The sequence below is a fragment of the Meleagris gallopavo genome, chromosome Z, assembly GCF_905368555.1.
Source record: "Meleagris gallopavo chromosome Z, MGAL_WU_HG_1.1, whole genome shotgun sequence".
NCBI classification, from domain to species: domain Eukaryota; kingdom Metazoa; phylum Chordata; class Aves; order Galliformes; family Phasianidae; genus Meleagris; species Meleagris gallopavo.
The window spans coordinates 56,354,378-56,372,932 of record NC_139435.1 but is presented as its reverse complement, the minus strand read 5'-3'; the positions used below and the strand labels follow the sequence as shown (position 1 = coordinate 56,372,932).

Below are 18,555 nucleotides of genomic sequence, written 5' to 3'. Positions count from 1 at the left end.
TTGTGTTACTGTTCAGACTTCAGAAATGGTCAGGCCTTATGAACTTGAGCAAATGGAAGTGTGAAATCCTGTGTCTGGGGACAAGAGCAAACACAATGTGTAGCATTATGCACTATGGCCAGCTGGAAAGCAACTTGATGGAGAAGGACCTGGGGAAGAACACATATGTAGCCACTCTGCTACAAGACTCATCTGGTTACATACTCACAGAAAGATTCCCTGAGTTAACATAAAGCAGCTTTCCATAGTCACTAAATTATTTGAGAGTGAAGGTGACTCTTTCTGTTCCTGCAATCAAACCAGGCGAGTTTCATCAGGCTCACCAGACTCCAATGTCTCTCTCCCTCAGTACTTATACAGATAACTTTACCCCAAATCAACCTGCAGAGAGAATGAAGCTATGGGTGAGTACCAAGGTTATGGCTATGTTTTTCCACTGTACCTTCACCTTCTTCAATGAAAAGTCCTACAGAAAAGAGGATCAGTTTCCAAGGAAATATGGTATCCCATTGAATGAACACAGAGTAGGGCATGCAAACCTGTCATAAGAACAGGCTCAGCAAGGCTATGGAAAGGTTCCTGTACAATAGCAGTGCCCAGTACAAGAGTGGGTCCTATATCTCTGTTAGGCCTGCAGAGAACTGCAGTGAATGAGAAAGAAACATTAAAATCAGAAACTGAAGAGCAAAGACTATTTGATTAGTTTTGAAACAATACTGATTACAAAGAATAAGTGTTTTTTTAATACACTTGATTGAGAATTTTTTTGGTGAAACAAATTCTCATCAGAAATCAAGGTTTCTTCAAATATGACAGTGCTGGAGTTTTGCTCCAACATAAAGAGGTTTCTTTTACTCAAATTGCAAGTGTTTGTCAGAATTAATGACAGACAATTGTAATCAGTAATTCTCCATTCTTTTGCTATCAATGTCAAAACTAGTCAACTCTTCGGTCACATCCAGTCATGCAATGGATGGATATTACTTATATTGCTGGGCATTTTCGTACTTCTAATTATTGGCTAATACCAAGTGAATTACTCTGGTTGATTTCTTCCCACATGCTTTCTGACCTCTCACTCTAGTCAATTACAGCATGTCTGAGATCTCATTTAAGTCCACTGGCATAAACCCAATGATTTCTAATACTCTTCCATGGAAGCCAGCATTTTTTGCAAAACTTTTGCCAACCTTAATCTTTTTCCCCTCAGCAGAAACAGGATAGTGGTAGAATCACACAGGCAGAGGATGTGAATTCTTCAGGATGTACACATGATGGAAGATAACTGATATGTTATAATTTGGCAGACAAGGATCAAAAGAATGTGACTGGATCTTACAAGATTGTGGCAAGCTTTACTCTCTATTAATTATTCATTATCATAGATGAGTCATTCCAAATGAAATCTACCAAAGCTTTTCTTCCCTTGAAGACCGCTGTACCCAATGATTTACTGTCATTTGTATGCCTATGCATTTAAAACTAGATCTGTGGCCATGGAAGAGAAGTGAATGCCATTACTTAATGGTAAAAAAGAACATATCTTCCTACCTACCTACCTACCTACCTTCCTACCTATCTACCTATCTACCTGTGCATTTCCAGCCTCTTCATTTAGAAGATATTCCAAACAGTGAAATCATTGATTTCACTTGTGGTGAGACACTCTTTTCATCAGGTCTAAAATAAGAGAGCAGAATTCTTATGTGAGGCACTTGCATAGCTAACTTATGCAAAGAAATATGTGATCTATTGTGTGGTGATCCTTAGAGGTGATACACAGCTATGTTGACCCACTAAAGTCACTGACAAATGTCTAGACAAGGTAATTCCTCCTCTGGTAGATAATTCACCCCAAAACAGTCCACTGCTCACAGGTCACCAGCTTTTTAGAAACACACTTGGCACTCTTGCATCAGCCAATTGGTCTGAGGACTGAAAGTAGCAACTCTAGTTTTAAGAGTAACTCTCTAACTTGAATTCAGTGTTGTAGTTGACTGTGCCAGGGGTGATCCCCAGCAAAGGAGATGTTTGACATCTAAAAAATTGTTATGAATTAGAGTTAAATATGGTTGTTGGCTGATCTCAAATGGTCCTCCCCAGGACATGGCCAGTTTTGTTTAGTATTTTTGTCAGCAATCTTGATGAGAGTATTGAGTTCACATTCAGTTTGTTTTCAGACAACACCAACTTACCAAGTTGTGCAGGACTTTTAGTCTGGTTGAGGACTGAAATTCTGTGCAGGGGCATCTAGATAGGCTAGATCAATAGGCCAAATTCAGCAAGATTAAATGCCTTTGGGTCATAATAACTCCACATAGCAGTGTAGGCCTGGGGAAGAGTGGCTAGAAATTGATCAACAGAAAAAGAACTGGACCTGCTGGTCAACAGCTGGATGGACATGAGCCAGCACTATGCCTGATGTCATCATGATCTGCATCAGAAATATTGTGGCCAGTAGGAGCAGGAAATGATTGTCACCTTGCATGCAGCACTGGTGAGACTGCACCTTAAATAACTAAGTTTTGGGGTATTGAATTGCTCAAATGTGTACAGAGAAGAGCAATAAAGCTGGTGAAGGCACTAGAAAACAAGACTTACAGGAAGTCTTTCTGAGAGAACTCAGATTGTTTAGTCTGGGGAAGAAGGGGCTGAAGGATGACCTCATACCTCCAGCTACCTGAAAGGAGATTTTAATCTCCTTCTCTATCTATACACAAATTTCTATGAAATTCATCAAAACTCTTTATTTCTGAGACTTTTACTCCTAGGTTATATGACACTGAGCGACCTGTTGATGCATTCAAAAAATAGAGAATAGACAGATTAATGTAAACATGCAAATGGTTTCATACAATGGTTCATACAATGGATTTATATACTAAATTAAAAAGAATTTGGCTCCTTTTTATTCTGTGGGACTCTGCGTCAAGATACAGCTGTTTTTCAGTTAGGTTGCTTTAGGGTATGCTTGACCACTGATTCTAACATATTATTTGTATGGTTGTCACTATCTGACTACAATACTGAAGCAGAAAACTTTCCAAAGGAAGTGAGTGATTTAATCCAAAGTGTAACAGTGGTACAGACAGAGTGGAAGTGAAACAGCAAATAATTTGTAGAGGAAGATCCAGAAGGGAATTTGCCAACATTACCAGGAAGATTGGAAACCTGGACAAGAAATAATTATAAATAGGAAACATAATTTTCTGTGTGGTTGCTGAAGCTTGTTTTGAACATTAATTTCTTAGTTCTGCGTGGGCCAAGCAGGAGTGCAACATGAACTAGGTCTCTCCAGCTGAACTCCCCCACCCCTTCTCCAGCATCATAGGTAATTTTGAAAAGTGCATAAATTATCTCATTCTGTTATCTGTAACTCATGCAGCAAGGGAGAGCTTTCAGGTTGGCATTCATTTTTATCTGCAAGAATAATTATCTGCTTTGGTTTATAGGCATCAGCTGGCTTTGTGTATTTGATAAATGCTGTTATTTGATGATTAGATTTTACAAAAGGAAATTAGATGAGAAAAGGCACGTAACTAATTAGTGGCAAGTAATGTGGAATTAAAAGGCAGACAAGTATATGGAACAATGCTTTTATTTCACAGAGATTCAGGCACATTAGTGATTAAGCATTCAAGTCATTGAATCCTGAAATGCTTTGACCCTCAACATAGAACATCTCCATCTATATATTTGCATCTCCAGAAAATTCACTGAACACAGTGCATTTGCTCATTTAATCTGAAACTAATTTTAGCAAGGACTGATCATAAAGGAAGGCCTAGGGTAAGAGTTACACTGACAGATCATGTTTCTGAATCACAACATTTGTATTCACGGAAACTCATTGGTTGAGATGTTCATGTCTACAGAAGCTAATTTGGATTCAGCAAAGCATCTACTCATGTGCTTTAATGAAAGTATGCACTTGTGTCCAGTTTTTTCAGTGTAGGTTAAAGAGGTCCTTAAGTAAAAAACCTTCTGTAGTGCTTTTGCTGAAACTGGGATCTGTGTTTTGGCCATTCTTCTCTAATACTCATCTCATTCAGATTTAAAGACTTTTTTTTTTTTTTTTTTAATGTTTGCTGAAGTATTATTTCTGCTAGTCAGTAATCAGCCATCCATTTCACGATAATTTAATAGATTCACAGCTGATGCGTTCCGCAGATATGGAATCAACACAATGCAGCTAAATTTTTTTCTTTTCCTTTTCATTTACATGCACTGGACACAGAAAGGACATGGAAATGGAAAGAATCCATAAGTCAGCTCTTTTTGGATCTATTTTAACTGTAAAAGCTATCACAGGGTCAGGATACATTTCTGAGTTCTGATTTGCTTGTTGCTATGCCACAAGAAAATGAAGAAATAATGTAATAGACCTAGTAAATCTGATGTAAAAATCGCACTACTGAGAAATGAATTAAGGCTGAATTAAATATTTTAGCTCCATTTTCATTTGTCGGCACATATGGACACCTTCAGAGAAAGAGTGACGGCATACAAACTTATAGTATTGGTGGGAGAGCGTGTCACTTACTGAAGAGGTCTCAGAAAATATCACACACAGAAAAAAATAAACATGAAGACATATATCATAAGCTGACAAGACAAAGATGATTCAGGCAAAATGATACTTGTGGATATTGTTGGAGCCTCCTGGAGAGAATTTGATGAAAGGTTATTTGTTCAAGTCTGTAGCTGCTCTTTTAGGTGGTGTTCCTCATTGCATGGACCTCGTGTTTGGTTGTACATTGTGAAGGTATAATTTCTAGTATTTCTACCTTCATGTAACCTTGCTCCTACAACACAAATGGAGATGTAATTGTCTAACACTGAAAGAACGAATGGAAGAAATACCAGGGCAATAAAAGCAGGGAATAAATTTATTGGATTTTTTAATCTATATGAAATAAAAAGTCAATTCTTACGGTTCTGCTGAGGACAAAAAATATTCTAAGGTGAAATGTGTATGTATATATACTTTTTGTGGATTATACAGACTTGTTATTTGCAGCTGCTGCTATTTCCTTCATCCTGACAAAGCAAATATCTCTCCCTAGCAGATTTCTTCATCTCATGCCTATGTTCCTTACTGAAGTGGTGTTGTGTGAAAACAAAGATCAAGACCAAAACAGGAAGGTATGAAGACTCATGAGTTCAGTATGTTGTACCGTATCTTGTTATTATGATCCCTTTGGAGACATTTGCATTTAAACAGCAAAATGTAGTAACAGCTGAGTTGGCCAGCATCTCACTCACACTTAAGAGTAATTGTGCTAAAAGTATCTGAAGTATCTAAGGATACTTCATGCCTAGGGAAAAGATAAAAAATAACAAACAATTAAAATGTTTGTTGTGGGTTGGGAAATTATACCTATTGATCTGAATGACTCCCTTTCAAGCTGAGCTCAGAACTTTGGGCTGCTTTCTCTAAACAGGTAGGCAACTATGGGTCACAGCATCTGTTACAATCTAGAGCCTCGTCTGAGCATGCTGTTTCCCTTGTTCCTTTCCTTTGCCAAGCAGAGTAATGACTGAATGCTAAGCATAGATCTAGCAGACAAAAATGGAACTTCTGTTCTAAAGTAATGCTTGACAAATCTTGATTCCACTCAAAATTGTAACAACAAAGGAAAATATAACATGAAAAGAAGAGCTACTCTAATGTGGTGAAATGTCTAGTTTTGATACAGACTTGCTTTGCTAGAGAAGTCCAGGAAAACTGAAGTAAAAAAATGCAGCATTTTTTGCCATATCTCAACAGTATACAAGCAAGTCAAAATATTTTCTTTAAATTTCTTGCCTTTATTCTTACACATAAACTGGCACATTTTGGATTTAGATTACTCTTATTTGCTGATGGAAAAATTTCCGTAAAAAATACCCAAATATTAATCTCATAAAAAAGCTTGATATGCTCTGAGTAGATCATCAGAATGATTTAGATGGATTCTCAGCTTTGTGGCCAAATTCTTCCTGCAAAAGAAATCTTATCATTTAGAGCTGTAAAGCTGGGATCTACAGGACCTTTACAGCACTGTACCTATCTGCAGGGATCACAGCCCTACTGAGACGTGACTCTTAATCTGTCTCACAAGATAGGAGGCATAGGAGAAAGGGTAGAACACAGAAAAAAAGACAACTACAGGGGCGATGGGAACAGATAAGAAACCACCAGCCAAATAGATAGAAATTGTCACTGGTTGCCCAACAAGGAGGCCTAATATGCAGGCCTGTTTATGCATGTAAGGAAGGCAAGGCAATGCATGTTTAATTCAGGTTTTATAAATACAGCACCTAGAAAATGCATTTGTGATATCTGTAGCAAATACTTATCTAGAAATCTGAAGTGTCTTTTTCTCTAGAGCTAGCAGAAATTGTTGAAGAGTCCTCTCATAATTTTGACTTACAGGAAAACTACTACTTACAAGATAAAGTATATATTTTTTCTATTTGGTTGGAAAATAAAGAATGTAATATTTTCTTTAAGTTGAGTGGACAACAATAAGCAAAGCAATATTTTTGAAGTGAAAAATTGCTTGAACTTTGAAATGTTTTGACAAGCAGCCACAATTGACAGCTCAAGAGCAAGCAGGAACATGCAGCATGTTTGTGTTCAGTGAGCTAAACAGCTGCAAGGTCTGGAACTGCAATGCACAAACTACATAGCAACTGTCCAATTCTTCTGTCTCAGCAGCTATTGATCATTTTTGCCACTAGCTAATCATCTTGCCACTGACCAGGTGTTTCCTGCACTGGGCTGAACAGTGCAGCAGTTATACCACTGTGAACTAATAACAAGGTGGAAAAAGAAAAAAGGAAAGGAAAAAAAGGGAAGGGGGAAGGGGGAAGGGGAAAGTGGAAAGGGGGAAAGGGAAGGGGGAAGGGGTGGGGAGGGGAGGGGCAGGGAGAGGCAGGAAAGGGAAGGGAAGGGAAGGGAAGGGAAGGGAAGGGAAGGGAAGGGAAGGGAAGGGAAGGGAAGGGAAGGGAAGGGAAGGGAAGGGAAGGGAAGGGAAGGGAAGGGAAGGGAAGAGAAGGGAAGGGAAGGGAAGGGAAGGGAAGGAAACGGAAGGGAAGGGAAGGGAAGGGAAGGGAAGGGAAGGGAAGGGAAGGGAAGGGAAGGGAAGGGAAGGAAACGGAAGGGAAGGGAAGGGAAGGTGTAGTCAACTATTTTCTGTAACCTTCATATTTGGTTTATAAGCTTTTTTTTATTATGACATAGCAGAGTGGATGCCTAGTGTTCTGATTCTGCAAGGGAAGAAAGAGACTGCGGCCAAAATCAGGAGCGTGGTGTAAATCAGTCACAGCGCAACGCAGAACAAATTTTGTCCCAAAGGAGGCGGCGCTCCTCTGTCCATGGTGCTGATATAGAACATGCATCTGCATCCTTTCCCTGACCGGGTAAACACTGCTATTTCTGTGGTTTGTCCTTGTCCACTAAATACACTATCAAATTACATTATTGCCAGCTTCAAATTCATAAAAAGTTATGGCCATAGTCTATGCCATCAGAAAGAAGCACTGGTGGAGCAGTGCTCTTATCATTGCTATGGCTGGGCAAGCTGTTATTTATACTGTAGCCAAAGTCATGCATCTCTGATAAATCACATATCAGATCCACCAAAGTCCACCCATACAGATGGGTGTCTCAGCATACTGAAGAAAAGTTGTGTCAGACCTATTCTGTTCCATTTCAGAAAAAAAAGTGTTCTCTAGAATTCTTTCTGAATCCATTAAGCAAAGTTCTATGAACTACATCACCTCTTTTTTACTATGCCTTTCCTTGTCTCAGTGTCTGAAACCTGTGTGATGATGGTGAGAGTACTGGTGGGATCTTTCCTCAGTGATAGGTTAGAGAGCCTTCTGAACAGAAGACCAAAATCAGACTTACAAGCATTTGAGTTTTTGTTGTGAAGGTACATCATGTGAGAGTTGAGAGTTGCATGGAAGCTGATACAGAAATTCTGAAGCTGAGACTGTGTCTGATGAGTCTGGTGTCTAGTTCTTATGACGAAAAATGGACTTTGTAGTGGTAGATGCCATGAATCTTGTGTTCTGTGTTTCTCTGGCAGCTGTATCATCTGGAAAAAGTAAGCACAGTTTGGGGCCCAGACCACCATAAAGCACCTTTGGAGGCAAGTTAGGGATTAAAGCAAGAGGGCTTGTTTACTTGTTTACCTCATTCTTGCTTGTTATTATTTTTTATTTTTCTGAAGACTGTCAGTAAAAGCAAAGCACATCTCTATCCAGCTGAGCTTTCTAGGTTGATATTAGGGTCTGTCTGGGAGGTGATTTTCTGAGAGCAATCTGGGTCAGACCCCGGTGGGAAGATGCTGGCTTGAGCACTGAAGCATGCCTTGCTGTCCCTGCAGCAGACACTGAGAAGCCACGGTAGCCAGCATTGCTGCTCTGTAAGCAGGCTTTTTGTCTGCCGTGCCTGCCAGATCTGCTTGCCTTTCCCCGCGAGGCTCTCCCTGACCTTCAGACGAAGTCAACTGGCGAGACTATTTTACCATGTCCCGATCATGCCATCACGCTGCTCTCCAAGCCCGGGCTCCCCCTTCCATCGTCCCCGTCCTTCCCCGATCACTTCGGCTTCATAGGGGTTGCACCAGGGGTAGAGTCCCACTCTCCTGCTGCTGACAGGAGGCCAGATCCGCTGCAGAACTCATGCTCTCTCCACCCAAACCTGAGAGGGCTGTCGGCATGTTCTGTGCCAGGGGTGGGGTACCGCTCTGCTTGGAGCACCACTCCTTCCTCTTCTCCTTCAAAATCCGTCCCGAACCCGGGATGGACAGCGGACCGCAGCCTTCATGCTCTTCAGCGGGCAACCGCGCGGAGGAGGGTCCTTCTTCTCCCCTCCTTGCCCCCGCCCTCCCCCCGTCTTCTCTTGGGATACAGTCGGACCCGGATAGGGAGGGAACGGAGACTCAGCCGGCGGTCCGTCCGGCCGCGGTACAATCCAAGCCGAAGGAGAAGAGAGGACTAGGCACTGCTCCCTCCGTTTTCTTCGCTGCCTGCCAACTCTTTCCAGGACCTAGGAAACGAGAGGGGATGTCCGGGAATGACCCAGAGCAGAAGACGCGGATCGCTCCCACACGTTCCCACCTTTAACAGGAGAGCGTATTTGCATCCCCACAGTCCTGAGGATAAGCAAGGAAGCAGTAGCAAAATACAGCAGCGGGCTAATCCCTCCCCCATCTCCACCAGGAGAAGCGACAGGGATCCGGGCGCACGCAGACAGCGGGGGATGGGGCAGGGGTACACACATGGACTCGCGCATCCCTCCGCGGGGCTGGCAACGCCGGGGACCTTCTCCGCGGCGAGCTTCGAGGGGCGAGGGCGGTGCGGGGAAGGGGCGGGGGAGCAGGAAGCAGGGGGAGGGCGAGAACCCGGCTTCTGCAGCGGGGGGAGGAGGAAGGAGGGACCGGGTAGGTGGGATGGTCCGGAAATCCCGTAATAAAAAGAGGAGCGCGGGGGAAAAGTAGGGAGAAGCTCCGGAGTCATTCTCTCTCCTCCACTCCACGCCCGCAACTTGCCCGCTGGCACATGGGTGCCAGACGGAGCCGCTAGCAGCGGAACGACCCGCAGCACCTGTCCAGCACCGCACAGCGCCCGCATAGCCAGCGAGGTACAGGCGCGGGGCGGGCGGGACGGAGGGTGCCGTGTCGTGCCGTTTCGTGCCCTGCCGAAGGGTTGCGTGCTGGCGGCGTGAGGGAGGGCAACGAGGAGAGGCGGCTGTGGGCACGCGGCGATCGGTGCAGCCCTCATGGCACCGGGGAGTCTGCTCCGGGACCAGCGGAGGGAGGCAGCTGGCTGCGCGGAGGGGATACCGCGCTGCGCCCGCAGCCGGTCGGTCCCCAGCTCCGGCGGAGCATCTCCCAGGGAGATGCTGGCGGTGCGCTGGGATCCCCGGCGGAGAGGTGTCGCAGCCCCGAGTCCCACCGCCACGGCTGCATCCCCGCTGCTCGTCTTACCCTCTCGCCCCGCCGGGCACACGCGGAGCGTTTCACCTTCAAATGCCCCCTCCGGAAAGCCAGGTGGCGGGAGGTGCGGGCGGGGAAGAGAGAAAGTTCGGAGCTTTAACGCTTTCTCTTCCGGCTGCCTCCGGGCGCGCTACCGGCCCCCCGCCCTCTGGGGCCACCGCCGCTCCCCTGCCCTCTTGCCTTCCCCCCCCCGAACTGCTTGGCATTCCCCTGCCTTGTCCTGTAGAACCGGGGTCCGAGGGACGGCGACTGGAAACTTGACAGGAAAGGAGGGTGGGGGGGAAGGAGGGAGCAACCAGCCGCCGTTTTTCCTGCGGGAGAAACCGCTCCTCTCGTGTCCGTGCACCTCCCCGCAGGCATCCCGCCGCCGATTGCCGGACTCCGTGCATGCGAGGTGTGAAGCTGGGCTGCGCCCCTGAGCCATCGCCATGGATTTTGTAATGAAGCAAGCTTTAGGAGGTAAGTACGGCCGGCACGTGGGGGGGCTCGCATCGCCCTTTCCCCTCGGTATAAGAGGTGACGGACTGCTGAGAGCCTCCGGTGGGGCTGCGGCCGGGAGAGCTATTTGGTGGCTGCAGAGCGACATGCCAGCCAGATTCGTGATCCCAGAGCAAAGTGCTGGAAGAATCTGAGCAGGAGAGGGCAGCAACAAGCAGACACCGAAGCCCCATGTCAGAAAGGGAGGGAAGCCTCCCACGGCAGATGTGCTGAAAGTACCTGGGCGGTGCTGGGAACCTACCAGCTGTCCTGCTATACCACGCATAGGTGCTATCTTGCTTTGTGAGGCAGCAGTGGCAGAGACAGCAGGCAGATTTATCCAGGGGACTCCCAAAGAGTGACCTTTCCATTTGTAAGGGAGCCTCTCCTCTGTTCTTCTCCTGAACTTTGGGCAGACACTGACCAATAGCCACTGCAGAAAAATTTGGTTTCTGTGACCCAGCATTTGGGACATGATGTTTGTTAAAAATATTGTCTGCAATAAGCAGAAAAAAATAAGCTATTCCCTCACAACCGATGTAGTTATGGGACAGATCTTTAATATGGTTTTAATATATTTCCTTCCATGTGTAATGAATCGCTTTAACCTAATGGTGGGAAGTAGAAAAGGCAGCAGTGTGGGGAGAAAAATGGAAAACAACACAAAAGTGTTTGGGAGTGAGATTTCTTTTTTCTGCCACAGTGACGCTGCCTTACTGGGCTTCTTGTCCCAAATGTTCAGAAAAAAGTGAAATTATCATTGGGACATATCGAATACAGGCTGCCACTGGAAGGTGTTTGGCCCATGAGATGTTTCTGATCATTCTCTTTTTTACTGTAACTGATATGAGCATTTTCCATTAATTTTCTTTTGGTTAAACTGTAGCCATGGGGCTGAGAGGATGTCTCCTGCATAGTGTTACTGATACCATATGCTGCAGTACATGGTGGAGACATTTACTGCAGGACAGTTTTCTGTGGCATGGAAATGTGTTTTTCATTTTTGCAAGGAATGAACTGTTTTCTCAGAAGGGAGCAAAATCTCATGATTAAGGATAGAGTGATATCCCAAGTTTTCATTGTGATGTTTTGAATGTGAAGGCCAAATTGAAGAAGGAAGGTATCTTCATATCCTGCTATTTTGTGTGACCAAACTAGATCCTATATGAGAAAATAAATGTTCTTATGGTAGCAATGTTGCACTTCATCACTGTTTGTGCCTGTTTAAATGAGAAATACTCCTGAGGAGGGCAGGTTATCTACACTGTAAGGTAGCTTACATGGAAGTGAACTGGGATTTGCATGGAAAATCCAGCCTGTGCAGTTGGAGATCAGACAGCCCACTGAAGAGAAATAGCTGCTTGTAGACTGCAGTTAGAGGCAAGGGGTGGAGGGCTGCAGCATTAGTGTAACAGCTGAGATGCATGTTCTTATTGTGGGGTAGTGACTAGCCAGAGTAGGGAGCAGTGTGTGCTTGCACCAAACAGCATTTAATCTGGGCAGACATTCATTCTAACATAATCCTGCATGCCAGGGTCAGGATTTGCATTATAACAGGAGATGCTGAGAAGTCAAGTTCAGAAAGGATCTGCTGGTGAAGCCTGAGTATCTCATGTCTCCAGCAAGATGCTGCCCAGGGCGCCAGCTTTTCTGCCAGATGACATAGTATATTAGCAAACTGTGCCTGGCATTTGCCCCTTGCTGGATAGAAGAGAAGGCTCTGCAGAACAGTAAAAAACAGGAAATGTTCATCCATTATGCAGAAATGTATTTTTAACTTACAAAAGGTTTTGAAGAGGGAAAATAGCTACTTCCAGGGCAGATATATAATATAGAAAGTTAAGGTGCTTTTGGACACTGTTTTCCCATCCGGTGGTAAAGCCACAACTGATGCAATCATGATCCTTCTGGGAGTTCTCCCAGCTCTGAGGCAATCTCGGAACATGTTTCCTGGGTCTCTAGTGGCATGTGACAATCAGATATGCATTTCCCTGGAGCTTTGCTCGTCAGAGGGGTAGAAAGCAGGAAGGTGTTTTGGAAAGAGATTGAGGTGAGTTAGCAATAAAGAAAAGGCAGTTATGTTGTGTGGTGTAGGTGTTTGGGAGTAGTCTGTGTGACTCCAGAGGATTGGGGTTATGTGAAATTAGTTTGACAGGTTGTTCTGAAATAGAATATATTCATTCCCTGACCTGTAGTTAAAGGGTGTCTGCAGAAGCTTGCTCTGTCTGTGCAGTGGAGATCTCTCCTCTGTTGTGCTGCCAGCACTGGGATTTTGTTGCTAGTCTTAGCAGCAATCATTGCCTGGCTGTTAGCAGGTTTGAAATGTCTTTGCAAAGACTTGACCCCTTCAACGTAAAATTCCTGACCCTCTCATCAGCAGTGGGAGCTGTGGCCCAGTAAAGCACTACAAAATATTACCTTACTTGGCCAGCTGGCATTTTTATTTTTTTCTCCTCTCAGGACGTTTCACTGCCCTCTGTAGAAAGTCCCCCCTTGTGCTGTTTATGTTGCAGTGCAGGCATCACAGATTTGAAATGCAGTCATGATTCTGATTTGCTGTGTGGGATGACAAGAAGAAAACAAGGGGAAACTTGAGAGCTTAAAATCACTGCTTCTGCCAGAGAAGTGACAGTGACAGCAAAAAGGTATTTTTACCTCTGCCCATAGCCAGGTCCATGCTGCACCAACTGATATTGACACAGATGTTCCTTGTCATTTATCTGTTTCTGTGACAATTCACTAAGTGAACACAACCAGTGTGGTTGCATGATTGCATTTCACATTAGGAGCGTTCTTTAGCAAGACAAATCAGAACTCTGTATCATTGTCATCATGATTTATAGACTAAGATGTATGACTTCTCAGGAAAATGCTGGCAGTGAAGGACCTAATACAGTCCCAGGAAGAATTTAACTATGGTATTTTTCAATGAACATCACTTACCTTTGCACTGGTTATGTGAAAGCAAGGGATGCTTTAATACCTGACTGCTAGTCACACTGCACTGGCTCACTTCCTCTATCACTGTGGACTGGACAAACAAAAAAAATGGATTGAAGGAGAACAGATGCTAACTCTCATTAAGCTTTGCTTTGCTACCTCCTTTTACTGGAAGTTTTGAGGGTCAAGGGACTTAGCATTTTCTTAAAGAAAAGAGAAGGGGAGAGCCTATGGAAGAGTGAGGCAGATTTCACAAATATGTGGTCATGATACAGGCTGAAAAGCTATGAAGGTAAGGAAATTACAGGGCCGCCAGAATAGCTCCTACTCTGCTTTATATAGTATGCTGCTAGCCCCTTTTAGTGCACTCCTTTTATCAACAGACAGGAAAAACATATAACTGCTATGCCTATCCTTAATGGTGACTTTTCTTAATGTCAGCCTCTGTATTAGTCATGTAACATATTTCATATAATGATGCATGTAAAGGGTACTGTCTAAATTCTTTCTTCATACTGTCCTAATCCCTTGAATTCACTGGTTAAGTCCCATGAAGGAAGAAAAGCACACCTGTGTTTCTGATTAGACATTCACCGGGCTGTATTACAGGCATGATTTTCAGTTTTATTGGCAGCAGCTTAGAGAGAGGACTCCTGCTTGGCATTGAATTCTTTATCCATCAAGATTCATTGGAAACTTGTTCATAAGGATTCCTAAAATACAGTAGGCAGAAAACAAATGCAAGTAGATCGCCATCTGGAATATGTCAGCAGGTGGGACTGACTGCTTTCTGTCCCCCAGCTGCTGCTTTGTTTCCATTATATATATCACAGATCTCAGTCAAGCAGGAATCCTCTTGTTCTTGAAGGTAGGCAGAGATTTAAACTCTCTCAAAGATAATGGGATTTAAGTCACTGCCCAAAATCTTTGAAAAAGCAGGCCCTATGCTAAGCTTGTATTAGTGAAGATATGAGTGTGCAAAGGGCAGCTAAGCCTGGATGGAAACTATTGGTGTTTAACAACATCTTAACAGCTTCTTTCTCTGAAGCTTCTGAAATACATGCTTTGCTGCTGGACTGTACTAATTTGTGATAGGCAGATTAAATCCTTGATTTGTTCTGGAGATGTCAATAAGATTGAGCACTGTGAAAGACAACACATATCTGTCCAGGGTGTCACAGGCTGTGAAACAGGTACAGTGGTTTCTGTCGTCTCCTCCTCCAACTCAGCTTTTCTGTCACATTTGCAGTTCTCTGCTGAGCTTCTCCTGCTCTGGGATCTCGTGCATCACATAAGATGAGCTCCACTGCTTATGATAATGTTTGGTCCTGGAGTGGGGTTGAAACTGCAGTGCAGAACTGCAAGTTGTAGCACCTAAACATAGTGCTGGTATTCACAACTGGGGTCTCCTTTGCCTGTAATTCTTGAGATATGTGACACATGAGGTATATTGTTTTGCTGTCAGATGCTTCCAAGTCATAGACAGGAGAATCTCAGGCAGGAGACCTCCAGCACACCGTGGCATTTGGAGAGTGCCGGGGGCCCAACTGCCTTTGTTCTCGACTTCTAAATTGTTAAGTGAGTAAGAGCATGAGATGAAGGCTGCAACTTCAATCTGTAATGTGACTGTGCTGTTGATCCACTGTCTTCTAGATCCTTTCTTCTTTGTCTAATGCTTTGACTACATGCATTTTAATGATATTTTGAAGATGAAGAGGTAGCATTGCTATCTGATGGATACATTTTTCAGAAGGGATGGTTTTATTGGATTTTTTTAATGCATACTGCTGGCAAAGATATTTTCTTCAAGGAATTGGATTATGCTGAATGCAGTCATGATGTCTGTTGCCGAGATGGGGGCAACAGAAAAACAAAGCAAGCATAGATTCTGTAATTGTTCAAGGCCTTTTAATCTATAGCAGATCAGAATCTTCCTTGTTCATTTTTCTTGGTGCCAGATCCTTCCGTGGTAAGCTTTAGACATTCGTTCTTCAGGAATTCTCATTAAAACCAAGGAGAAAGATCATTGGCTGTGGAGATGATCTGATGAAACAACATAAATGGGGGCTAGCTGACTTATCTATAATCCAAATTAGAAAAATAAATACTGGCAAAGCAAGTGCCTTTCTTCAGGAAAATTTATCTTATATTTGCTTACTTCTGTTTGGTCAGTTGATTTTAGAATCATATAAATGCTCCCCTGCTTCTTATCTTCTGTTTGCCTTATTTGTAACATTGTACAGAGTATTTGCTCACTTAGTTTCCTTGCACAAAATGAACAGCCTCTGGCCTGCTGATTGTAGAAAATGTGCCACGAAGAGCTTAACTAAGACTGAGCATCTGCTTCCCAAGAGCCAGCTTGGAGAAGAGTGACATGGGTAAGCAAGAAGCTTTCTCTCACAGAGATGGAGGAAATGAGGAAACTTCGTATCATTAGGGAATTCATCTAGAATGATGAACTAAACATGCTTCCTCAATGCTGTCCTCTTTGATGGAAGTTCTGCATACTTTTCATTTAAACATCTATTGCCAAACATCTGAATCTTTCTGACTTTCTTTTATTGTATCTTTCATAATGAAAGTTGGCTATCCTGAAGACCTAAGGAGTATGGGGCTTTATTACCAACTGAATACTTCTGGCACAACTTGAGTTTGTCAGTGCTGAATTGTTGGCCTATGCTGCATAGAAAACACGTCTTGCAGTAGCAGATGTGGAGATGGATGGGAGTCCAGCCCATGACGTTTTACACTTCTTCAGGCTGTCCTGGTAACAAGGGGACCTTGAAATGCAAGCCACAGTTTGGTCTTTGTGTTGATCCTTGAGGAGCAAGAAATTCAGATGCAAGTTTTAGTGGACTCCAGGATGGAAATCCAACAGTTTTTCAGGCATTTAGAGGAGGAATATAGGTTTCAGAGTGCTGGGATATGAGTCCTCAATACCACTGAAATTTCTTCTCCCACTTCTAAGAGTTGCAGATGAAGCATATTGTATCTCTTATGAGCGCTGTTCTCTTTCCAGTGATAAGGCAGAGAGCAGTCTACCTTAAACCCTTTTGGAAGACTGCAACTTTTCACTACCTCTGTGTGCTCACTACATGTGCTGGGGTCAAGTGCTTGCTTAAGGCTGCACAAAATATAAAGCATTAGCTAAGCTGCGGCTTTGAGAACTATTTTGGTTGCTGTCTTACTGTCTCACCTATAGCTTGGTTGCAAAAGCTCAGTTATAGTCAGTTCTTTCTCCAGCAGGTTGGCATTAGTGAGTGGTGTAGGGCATGGCTGAGAAGGCTGAGAATTTCCACAGGTTGCTGAGTGGATGATCATGTGGTTTGCTAAGGTAACAGCTGTAATTACAGGCATGGTTGAGGTTACTAGTGATCTTCCTGTCATTGGTATGAATCACAGTGCATATTAGAGTCAAAATAGCTTAAGCAAATTGTGTGTCTCTTTACTAGGAGCAAATCGATGATCATACTGTGCAATTCGATAATTGATTTTTTGTGCAGTTTTAAATGAACTGATTCAAATCAGACACCGTCACTGCATAAAAGCATTAATACAAACAAGTAAATTTAATCTACTTTCTGATGTGCATCTTACTGAAATTTGAATTTTTCATTATGTGCAAGAATGAAGCTGCTTAGCATCTACTTATTGTTTTACAGCATAAGTAGAATCTTGCAGCTTATTTGCAGAGATTACTGACCTTGCAGGAATGTCAAACATGCAACAACAACAGGAATTCAGGATTGAAAGGGCTGTGCAATATCTTCTGTGGAATATAATGAAAGAAATACAGAAACCCAGTATGGTAGTCTGGTGGCTATACTCCTTTCTGATTCTCCATCCTCAAATGAAGTTGGGATAGGGGAAAACGTGATGCCAAAACCAAAAGGCTCACATGTTGAGATAAGCATAATTTAAAAAAGAAAAATCAAAGGCCATGTGGGAGCAAAGAGAAAACTATTATTCTTTACTTTCCATCAAGAAGTGATATTTGGCCACGTCTTGAGAAGCGGGGTCTCAGTATGTGTAGCGATTGTTGGGAGGACAGATGTATTCATAAAGTTTTCTACTTCTCCTTTCCCAGCTTTTAATGTTGAGTGTGATGTCATACAGTATGGAATATCGTTTTTGACAGTTTAGCCTACCTGTCCCACTTGTGTTTCCCTTCCACCTCTTGTCCCACCTCACCTACTAACTTTAGGGGTTTTGGAGATAGCCTTGATTTTGTGCCAGCACTGTTCAGCAATAGACAAAATATCAATGTGATGTAAATGGTGTTATACCTAGAAGCCCTAAGAACACCACTGTATGGAGAGAACCCCATCCGAACCAGACGAGTACATCTTAGTCTGTAATGGTGGAGCTTTTTTGATAACTCATTTACTGGTAGAATGGGAGCAATAAATGAGATGGCAGACAACAAAGGAGAAGGGATGGTGAAGGAATTTGAGTCCATGCTTAAGCTGGCAAAAAGCTGGACTGTACATGTCTCTGTGTCCCTGGATTCACCTCTTTTCTGCTGCTGAGCACAGGCAAAGTTAACCTGCAGAACGGAAGTTTGAAGCTTGTGTTTAAGGTACCTCAGTGAGATCTGATTGTCTCAACTGCTGGACTCATCTGTGGGAGAGCACTGAATGTCCTTGGGAAGGTCACTTGCTCGCTGGGTTAGATGGTGGCTCTCTCAGCTCCCATGTATAGGAAACAGTTTGTGGTTTCATTATCCCAAGAGCAGGGCAGGGTCAAGTGTGACCTAGCCACCTGAACACTGACTTCTTCATTGGAAGGCAATAGCTTTCCATTTTGTTCTAGTATTCCTTCCTCTGCTCCTTGGTTCTTGGCAAGACTTAATGGGCTTAGCTGTTTATCCTTGACTTGATATCTGCGATGAACATGACTTTCCACTATTTTATTGCACATGCTGAGAGACCTTCTGCCATGTCCCTTGAAGGGATAGCAGCTGTGGATCTGCTTGCTTGGTCTCTGTTCCAGTGCCTGTCCGAAGTATGCTTATCTGCTAAATTCCTTGAAAATGCAAGTGTTAGAATTTAATTTGCAAGAGGACTTTGGAAAGAGTTTACTAAAAATGTGGGTTTTTTGTTTTTTTTTTTTTAAAAAAAGCTTTTATACATAGTTTGTATTTTCT

The 18,555-nt window shown here is 43.3% G+C and overlaps 1 protein-coding gene across 1 annotated transcript in view; it reads left to right on the top strand.

The window, feature by feature from the left end:
- Positions 1-9,470: 9,470 nt before the first annotated feature.
- CPLX1 (complexin 1) overlaps positions 9,471-18,555 on the top strand; it is a 104,217-nt gene continuing 95,132 nt past the window's right edge. Inside the window, exons 1-2 of the mRNA XM_019610129.3 lie at positions 9,471-9,637; positions 10,349-10,451. Coding sequence (XP_019465674.1) covers positions 10,421-10,451 — 31 coding nt within the window. The 5' untranslated portion in view covers positions 9,471-9,637; positions 10,349-10,420. The remainder of the gene's footprint in view (positions 9,638-10,348; positions 10,452-18,555) is intronic.